Source organism: Solanum stenotomum, chromosome 2, assembly GCF_019186545.1.
Source record: "Solanum stenotomum isolate F172 chromosome 2, ASM1918654v1, whole genome shotgun sequence".
In the NCBI taxonomy this organism is placed as follows: Eukaryota; Viridiplantae; Streptophyta; class Magnoliopsida; order Solanales; family Solanaceae; genus Solanum; species Solanum stenotomum.
Window position 1 is genome coordinate 28,635,260 of NC_064283.1, and position 10,551 is coordinate 28,645,810.

Consider the following 10,551-nt stretch of genomic DNA (forward strand, 5'->3'; position numbering starts at 1 on the left):
TTCTCCTTTTTTCGCCGCATACATATCATATAGTTATTGTCTAATGAAAGTATCTAGTATATAATAGAAGTTGTATCGTGATATAAAATATTAAACTTTTTCAATAAAAAATATTGATAGATGAATAAAATTTAAAGTATTATCTATAGAATCTTTAATTTGATTTAAGATCATTTTATGATCAATCACTATTTTTTTTTATCTTATTTTATATAGCTAGCAAGGAGTACTGTATCTCGTGACAACATTTTCTAAGATTAAAATGAGCACAAAATAACATGGAATTCATACTTAAAATTTTGTATACCCAATATAAATATGCAAAAAGAAAAAATATATGGAACACAAGTCATAGCCAATGAAGAAGGTAGATGAAAATATATGTCCATGCTATATTCACTCTAGTGTTCCATTTGATTGAAATCTCTTGTCACCAACACTTTACTTTCTCCGTTCACTTTTACTTGCATATCTATTAAAAAAATATTAATTATCATGGCTATATTATCATATTATAAGTGAAAGTGATAATCTATTTTGAAATAGAGGACTTAACATCAAAACTAATAATTCAATGGACTACGTTGATGCCTGCTATTTTAGAAAAATTAGGAAAAAACTCCTTAGTTTGAGGGTAAAAGAATACAAAATGAAAAAATAAAGAAGATCATGCGCCTTTTTTTTTTGTCTTTGTTTATTATTATTGTCTGTATCACAACTTGATCTATTAATTTTATTGAAAAAAATAATCCTCAATCTGTGTATTGTCAATGTTCACTCGTTATGTGAACACTAATTATTATATTCTCTCTCGAATGAAAAATAAAATAAACTAATTGAAGAAACAAAATAAGAAAAATAAATGAAAATTCTCGCGCACTATATAGTAAAACCTCACTAAATTAATACTCGGTTAATTAATAATCTCATTAAGATAATAATTTCCTCCGGTCCCTACTTGGGCCAATGGAAAAAATCACTTATTTCGATAAGATAATTAGATAATATATTTTCAGAAGACTGCTATATAAATATATGGTCCCATTAATATTATAAATTGATAATTCTTTAAAAGTACAAATATATCTAAGAAAATTTAGTAAAATATGATTCTATTATGTTATGTTAGTTAAAATTTAAATCTAGTTGAAGCTTATCTCTAACTTTTCTTATTGCATCAAAAAGTTTCGGTATTGTCTTTTCTAATTGCACCATAAAATTGTGAAGAGTTCTAGATGCAAGTGTTTTCTTACGTGTAACTGGTTCCAAATGTGTTGTATCATCAACATTGTTTTTCCAATGATATCCGCAATTTGTTCTAAGCTCTGGACCTCTGAACATAAATGAGGTTTTCACAAGTAGGTTCTTTCAAATTCTTTGAGATTCCATCCCTGAATAATTTTTTCGTTGTCGAACACTCTTTAAATTAATAAATATTAATTTATCTATTAGATAATACATGCATAAAATAATAATATTTCATGGTCCCACCTATATTAATTTAGAGAGGTTTTATTGTATATAGAAGTTTTTTTGTGTGAAACAAAGTCCACAGTTAATTGTACAATTCTCTGTTCTTTTTATTTATTTAATAATTTAATAGAAAGCCAATACCTAAATTTCCATGCTAAGAACTTCAGCGAACCATATAAATGGATTGCGGATGAATCATTTATGAAAATTTTAAACGATCTCAAATTATTGCAGAAAAGAGATCCCCAAGAATTTATAAGAAGTGAATGGTTGTGATTTATGACCGAAGAAACATGAAGGTTGAAATTGTTGTGACTATTCATAGTAAATAAGTCTTTTTTTAATAAATAAAATATCTAGGTTAATTAAAAGGGTATTAATGTTCTAAAATGATATAAACAATATTGAAGTATGTATGTGATGACAATCGTAAGAGGAAAATATGAGTGTGAATTGAAGAATAATTTTCTACAATTTATTCACCAACTCTTTCTTATGTGGTACCTCAAATTTCGTTGATTTTTGAACTTAATAAACTGTTGCAAATAACATTTGAGATTTATTAAGAAGAAGAAGAGTAGAAAACATAAAAATCGTAGATTAAAAGTGAGAGGAAACTCCTCTATTTATAGCTAAAAAATAGTAGTATGAATAGGTACCTTATCAAAAAAGTTACAACCTTTCGAAAAAGTCACTACTCATCGAAAAAGTCACAACTCATCGGAAAAGGCACAACCCTTTGAAAAAGACAACCATTTAAAATAACCACAACCCTTCGAAAAAGTCAGAATTCATCGAAAATGTCACAACCCCACAAATAAGTAACATCCCTTCGGAAAAGTCACAACTCATTGGAAAAGTCACAACCCTTTAATGTGAAAAGGTATCTAGTTTTAATATAATATAATTAATTAAATAAGTAAATAAAATAAATTGAGTATTTTTAATGAGAAAATGACATAAATGGTCCCTAAACTATCACAGTAGGTCTAAAATAGTCCTTTAACTATACACTTAACGGATATAGTCCTTTAATTATCCACCATTTTGTCAAGTTTGGTTTCTATCCACATTTTATATCCACCGTTAACAAACGTCGTCATTCAATACGTTCTCTCTTGATTTTATTTTTCCCTCATCTTTTCTTCATTGTGAGACGGTACAGTCAAGAAAACCCTAGAATCTAGATTTTGGCGAGTTTGGCGCAGTTTCTATGTTAGTTTTTGTGTAGTTTGGTGCTGATTTTTGGTGGTTGGGTGTTGTTGTTTGTTCAGCAATTTGGTGACCTTTTTGGAGCTGTGTTTTGTGCAATTTGGTGCTGATTTTTTGGTGGTTTGATGTTGTTGTTTAGTGCTGTGTTATGTATAGTTTGGTGTTGATTTTGCAGTTTTCTGTTGATTGGGTGTTTTGGTGCTGCAATTCGATCGAAGTTTGATAGCTGCTATTTTTTTTTGTAGTTTAAGCTATTTTCTGCACAAAAAATGTTGAAAACAGAGCACTATAGTTCAATTTAGTTGCTGATTTTTGAACTTTTCTGCAATTTTATGCAGTTTCATTGATGTAATGATCGATTATTAACATGAAAATAGAATCATATTTTCTCAATTGTGTTCGTTACTTTGCATTTTGCTTTAACTTGCATGAAATAACGATCAACGACATAATTGCAGACAATGACGAAAAGAATTGAAAAAAAAAAGTGAGAGAATAGTGAGATAATAGACAAAGGAAATGACAAAAAAGAAAGTCAATGGAGAAGAATTGGAAAAAGAAAGTGAGGAAATAATGAGATAATGGAGAAAAAAGGTGGAAAAAAGAAATGAGACAAAATTCAATCATGTATGTTAACGGTGTTTGTTAACACTTTTTATGAAAAGTGATATAGACCAAACTTGACAAAAGGGTGGATAGTTAAAGGACTATATTTGTCACATGTATAGTTAAGGGACTATTTTAGACCTATTGTGATAGTTTAGGGACCATTTATGTCATTTTCTCTATTTTTAATTGGGAGTATTATAATAATTTAACATTTAAGTTTGGGATTTCATGCTTTTAAGGTAGTGTAGAAGATTTGTCATAATGCATAGTAACTTAAGTCTTCTGAATAGTTTCCATATTTTCTTACAAAGGTAAGAAACTGTCACTTGAACCACGTAGCCAGTGTAGGTTAGGATCGCACTGACTTTCAGGTGACTCCTCACTGCCTTTGAGTATACCTTTATAGTAGATCCATAAGTTGAGTTTGTTCTATACCCCGTCAAGGTATAAGAGAATTTTGACAACGTGGGCGAGACGCTGTATCATCACGAGGCTCATGCGATGGTTTTCGGTTAGAGAAACTCCTTTGTAAAGTAAAGAGTAGAGCATTTTATTATGCATATATATTCAGTTCAGTGAGTTATTATATTTACTTTTATTGTGAAGTTATTATATTTACTTTCGGGTGACTCCTCTCTGCCTTTGAGCATACCTTTATAGTAGATCCATAAGTTGAGTTTGTTCTATACCCCGGCAAGGTATAAGAGAATTTTGACAGCGTGGGCGAGACGTTGTATCATCACGAGGCTCATTTGATTGTTGTCGGTTAGAGAAACTCCCTAGTAAAGTAAAGAGCAGAGCATTTTATTATGCAATTATATTCAGTTCACTGAATTATTATATTTACTTTTATTGTGAAGTTATTATATTTACTTTCGGGTGACTCCTCACTGTCGTTGAGCATACCTTTATAGTAGATCCATAAGTTGAGTTTGTTCTATACCCCGACAAGGTATAAGAGAATTTTGACAACGTGGGCGAGACATTGTATCATCACGAGGCTCATGTGATGGTTGTTGGTTAGAGAAACTCCCTAGTAAAGTAAAAAGCAGAGCATTTTATTATGCATATATATTCAGTTCAGTGAGTTATTATATTTACTTTTATTGTGAAGCTTTAAATCTCATGATCATGCTTTGCATTCAGTAGAGTTATATTTTAGCCGTTTCAGTTCAGTTATTGTTTCATTCAGCTATATTACATACTCATGCATTCAATGTACTGATGTCATTCGACCTGCATCTTTTTATGATGCAGATACAAGTGTTAGGATCATCAGCATGCACTTCACTGAGATCACATAACACTCTTGATAGCATTTGGTGAGACCTCCTTGCTTCTAGAGGACTCCAATCACTTTAGTTCAGTCTTAGTTTGTTTAAGGTTGTCACGGGTCTTGTCCCGACGCTTGTCTTAAAATAGTAGATGTTTCATAGATAGACAATATTGAGAGTCTTATTGCTTTTCAGATGTTTTGTTTACACTATTACTGCTATCATTCATTATTTTCAGACAGTTAAATTGAGTACTTTGACTTAATGATTTATTTACGTTTTAAGGCCTATATTTTCTTGAGACAGTCTTCCGCTAAGTAGTCAGTCAGACCAAGGATTCGTTTGGGGACCAACAATGGTTCTCGAGTGCCGGCCACATCCAGGGTGTAGGCTCAAGGGGTGACAATACTCACATCCAAACATCTGATTGGAAAACGAGATAAGCTTTATGAAGCCTTCGCCACACACCTACACATACACTTTCATCATTGAACTATAGTTAACATATACATATTTCACCTTAATTTATGACTTAACATGATAAACTAGTATAATTTGATGTAAACGTTGAATGCTTATATGTTTTTACCGAGTTTCAATACTAGAAAACACAATACCATTTTTATTCCCTTAACTCCTTATTCCTTTTGATACACAAAATGTAAGAAATAGATTAAACAACAAAACATGCAAACCTTAATACAAAATCATAACCCTATGACACACTCATTTTCTTGATTAAAAAACAACATTGATATTGCCAGAAGCAAGATGTCCCCCCATCTCAATTCTTGTTCAACGTGTTTCCAATGTCAAGCACAAAACGATACTTCACGTTCGATTTCAAAAGGCGTTCAAATGCTGTATTCACGTAGTCCATTGGCACGACTTCAACATCTGGTGTTATGCTATGCTTCACCGCGAAATCTACCATCTCTTGTATCTCCTTCATCCCTCCTATAAAGCTCCCCGCCACTAGCTTCCTTCCTATTACACACATTTTATTAACATTGTATATCAATATTTCCTGTTGAAAAAAATGAATAGACAAAATCGTTGATTGAAGACCAAACATACCTAAAAGCAGGGGAAATACAAGCAACTCTAGTGGTTTTTCAGGCGCCCCAAGCATCGCAAGCTTCCCATGAGTTTTCAATAAATTAATCAATGGAAGAAGAGGGTGAATCACAGATACAGTATCGATGATGCCATCAAGTGATCCCGTTGTAGCCTGCTCATATTACACGTACAAACGAAAATTAGTATTATTCATTTGTCATACCTTTGTTATAAATTTGAAATTGAAGCATAGTTGATTGATTGATCGACCTGCATTTGGTCAAGGTCACGACTGACCAAAAATGAGTCTGCCCCTAAATGCTTAATTGCCTCGTCTTTCTTACTAAGAGATGTACTAATGACAGTAACTTTGGTCCCGAATGCCTTAGCAAATTTCACAGCCATATGTCCATGTCCACCAAGACCAACAACACCAATGTGCATTCCCGACTTGTCAAGTCCAAAATATTTCAATGGACTATAAATTGTGATCCCTGCACATAACAGGGGAGCAGCTTCCATTGGTAAATTTTCGGGCCAGTAGACCACGTAGTGCTCGTTCGTTACCATTATATCGGAGTAACCACCATACGTGGTGGTTCCATCGGTGTAAACACCGTTGTATGTCATGATCTGATCGCGACAGTAATTTTCCAGATCGTTATCACAATTTTCACATTTTCGACATGATTCTACTAAACCCCCAACTCCAACTTTATCTCCAATTTTGAATTTCTCCACTTTGGTACCAATTTCAGTTACTACACCAACAACTTCATGCCTGTAAGAGAAATTGACAATTACAAAGTATTAAATTTAGAAGTACATATAATCTGGCACTAATTTCTCTTACGTGCAACAACATATTCAGTGTAATCTCACAAGTCGAGTCAGAGGAGGATAAAATGTAAGCAGAACTGTCCCCTACCTTTTGTATGTTAGAAATGAATTTCTCTTAGCTATGTTATGGAATCCTAAACTAATTGATCCGATTTAGCTATGGATTTTAGTTGTTTAGCGACATATTTCATCATCGCAAAGTCTTCTAGTAAACTTCTTGATGATCAAATTTACAATATCGTTGTCCAAACAATTAGAAAGAAGGAAAATTACCTAAATTAACTACATATGTTGCGATTATTATATTGTTTAAATTCTGGCTCCGGCTTTGTAAAAAGATAATATATAATGCAATTATAAGAATATTCTTTTTGAAACTTGGTGAATAATAAGTCCGCTTATCTACCATTTTCCACTTAATATATATTACGGCTTTTGTCTCCAATAGGGTTATAATAAAAGAGATGGAGCAAAATGAAACTTACCCAGGTACCATTGGATATATACTATTGCTCCATTCATTCTTGAGCTGATGAAGATCAGTATGACAAATTCCACAATACATAACTTTGAATTGCACATCTTTTTCACCAGTCACCCTTCACCAATTCCAAATTAAACCAAACTTCCATTAGTGTTTATCTTTGGAGTATAATAGGAAAGTTACCGATATATATACAGTTCGGTGAACTAGTTTATCAGTATATGAAAAATATACACAATATATACAATATCAATGTAGATATGTTGTGTAGATTTAATTAGTATAATATACATAAACATTTGTCCTACATGACAATTTTGTGTCCTACGTGTATTATGTCATGTGGGACATGTGTGTCTGCTTGTTCAATTTTATATAAGTTTAAGTGTCTACTTGTGCACACTAAAAATTGGAGGGCATAGTTGTCCGCTGAAGCCAAGTTAAGGTACATGTTTATGTATTATTCCTTCTGTAAACTAGTTGGCTGAAGTGGTTGGGGACGTGCAAAAAGTCTTTGGACTTACTTTCAGTTTATATAACTTAAATCCGAAAAGAATATTATAAAGATAGAATTAATTTGTACCTTCTTGAAAAATTGAAAGGAGAAAGTACCCCAGAAGTGTCTCTAGCTGCCCATCCAAATGCCTTTACATTTTCATGTGATTTTTCCATTGTCTTGATTTTTTTATATTTTTTGGAGATATTAATGTTATAACAATTAATTTGAGTAGAGTTATAGTCCAATTATTGATTTTTCATTTGAATAAATAGGCATTTGAGTTGATGGCTAATGACATAGTCGATGAGGTATGAAGCAAATGTTATTGTCATGGCTTCTCTGTACAATTTGCCTTTTTATGGATTAATATAAGATATTATATTATATGATGTTTCTGAGAAAATGGTTCAGTAGTACGTGACTAAGGTCTGGCCGCTAATTTTTACTATATTTTGGACATTTTGAGGCAATTATAGATTCTGGAAGACAATTTTGATTGGTCAATAAAAATCAATTTCAATGCTATTTTTTTTGTTTTTTATGAATTTAGCCAATTTATCATGAAAGGTAAAAGGGGATAAAGGAACCGTGTGTTGATTGTCCTGTAAATATATTTTGTTTTTGTTTTGGTGTTTATCAGCTATCTATTTATATCTATATTTATATCTATATTTATATCTATATCTATACTACATTAAAAGCATGAACTCCCTAACTTGAATGTTAAATCACTATAATAGCCCTACTTAACACCCATCTATTTCTATTTGAATAATATATGTTGTTTCGAAAGGTTGTGATTTCCCGATGAGGTGTGACTTTTTTGAAGGGTTGTGACTTTTTTGATGAGTTGTGACTTTTTTGATAAGTTGTGACTTTTACAAAGGACTCTGACTTTTTAGATGAGTTATGACTTTTTCGATAAGTTGTGACTTTTCCAAAGGATTGTCACTTTTTCAAAGGATCATAATTTTTCAGATAAGGCACAATAGCACATGTTCATACTACCCTTTCTTTGCTCTAAAGAGTGGAATTTCCTCTCAATTTTCAACCATAAAAAATTTCTAATCTTCTACTCTTCTTCTTGTATGTTAAAATTTTTCGTATGATTTATTGTCATTCAGTTAGTTTGAAGATCAGCGGAATCTCAGGTACCACTACTATGATTAAGTAAATCATTCTATCCTAAGAACATATATTCCAGAACCTCGACTACTTGAGGGAAATATTTTTTGGTGATATAATAATCATTTTTCTTTTTTTTTTCTTCTTAATATATAAAGTAGTATATATTGTTCTCGTAAATGAAGCTAACTTTAATTAGTCTAAATTCATTTGTTTTTCTTAACAATTTCTCCATTGATGCAAATATATGCTTCTAAATATCCTTTTAAAAAAATATTGAACTTCTCATGATTCATAGAATTTTCACGAGTTGTTTTGTTGATGCTCAAGACATAAGAATGACTTTATTTACAATGTTATTTATGTGATTTGAGTTTGTCAGAAAGTTTGCTTCAAAATAATTATTACTATATAAGCATTTTCCTTTTGTTTTACTTATTACTTATTTTAAAAAATATTTATGTATTTTAGTCGAAGGAATATTCAAATGATTTATAATGATGTTGGGTTGAACCGTTGAAGGTGTATTAGTTTAATTTTTAATTTTATGAGATAAATATTTTTTATTTGTATTTCAATTATAGTACTATATATGTCACGAAAGTATTATCAAGTTAACAAGATCTTCTAACTTCAAAATATATTACTTTTAAATGTTCTTATTTCTTCTTTTAAAAAATAAATAAAAAGTAATAGCAAATAGGAAAATAAGCGAATCATTTAAAAATTATCTTTTGTGAAATAAATTTATATTAAATAATATGGAATAAACGTACAACACACGGGAAGCTTTAAATGGCAACGTTAGATTACCATTTTACCCCTACACTAAAGTAAAGTCTAATTAACTATCTAAATAAATAGAAAAATTAATTAGAAGTTCTATCTATTTAAGTAAATGCATAATTAATAAGAAATTCATCTATTGCACTTTAATTTTTTAGTTATGAAATTATTATTGTATTAGTTATTACTAATTATTGCAAATGTTATCCACACTCTTTTACATTCTTTAGTTATAGCATTATGAATTCAGCTAGTTATTACATTATTTTTTTCAATCTTTCATCTTTCCTTATATTAACTTTTTGATCCAATAACTTTTCGCATTCTTAAACCACTCCTATATACCTAATAACACAACAGTGTTATTGACCCTTGAATGGATCATGCCTGGTTGAATAAATTAAAAATCTTTTACTAGGATATGAACAATATCTTTGTTGGGTGCAAGATAAACAAATGATTATATATATATGATTTCACATATTGAATATATTTTTATATTTAATTCTTAGTTTATATATGGAAAAAAAATGGAAAGTCAAATAACTATCTTTGATTTATGTACACACTTAATCGAGAAGTCAAATATGAGAACCAACAACAAGAACATCATCTATTATGTACCTTATAAAATAAAAAAATAATGTACATAAAAATAGTTTTAAAAAATAAAATGTTGTTATTTTCTTCACATGTTCATATGACATCTAAAAAATTAATTCAAATACTTTAACTTTTATAATATAAGTGTGAAATACACGTGCGTTGCACGTGTTTGAGAACTAGTACTATATTAAAAACACGAAGATCCTCATAAATATTGATTGAAATTTTTGCTATTATTTTTTAAATAATTATTATTTAATTATTATCCTTATATTTAGTACCTATTGGAAGAGTTCAAGGTCGTCGAGAGCAATTGAACCATGCTTTAAGGAGGAGTTATTGAGGTAGGTAATACTACAGAGAGATAATTATATATTATCATTTATCTTAGCTATATTTTCTTCCATATTTATTTCCTTATTACTTGTGACGTCGAAATTAACTAACAGATTGTTGCTAAGGTTAAGGTCTTTTGTTTTTTCATAAGATTTTTTTCCTTTTATTTATCACTAGGTAATTTGCCCGTGCTTCGTGGAGTCATAAATAATAATTTTATTGAACTTGCAAATAATCCTTTACTAATA

At 30.4% G+C, this 10,551-nt stretch overlaps 1 protein-coding gene across 1 annotated transcript; it reads right to left on the reverse strand.

Moving 5' to 3' along the window:
* Positions 1-5,352: 5,352 nt before the first annotated feature.
* LOC125856828 (8-hydroxygeraniol dehydrogenase-like) lies at positions 5,353-7,639 on the reverse strand. Its single transcript, XM_049536473.1, has 5 exons — positions 7,535-7,639; positions 6,953-7,066; positions 5,898-6,408; positions 5,646-5,799; positions 5,353-5,555 (listed from the first exon to the last, which is right to left on the reverse strand). The coding sequence occupies exons 1-5, from the start codon at positions 7,621-7,623 to the stop codon at positions 5,353-5,355; spliced, it is 1,071 nt and encodes a 356-aa protein (XP_049392430.1). The 5' UTR covers positions 7,624-7,639.
* Positions 7,640-10,551: the final 2,912 nt, after the last annotated feature.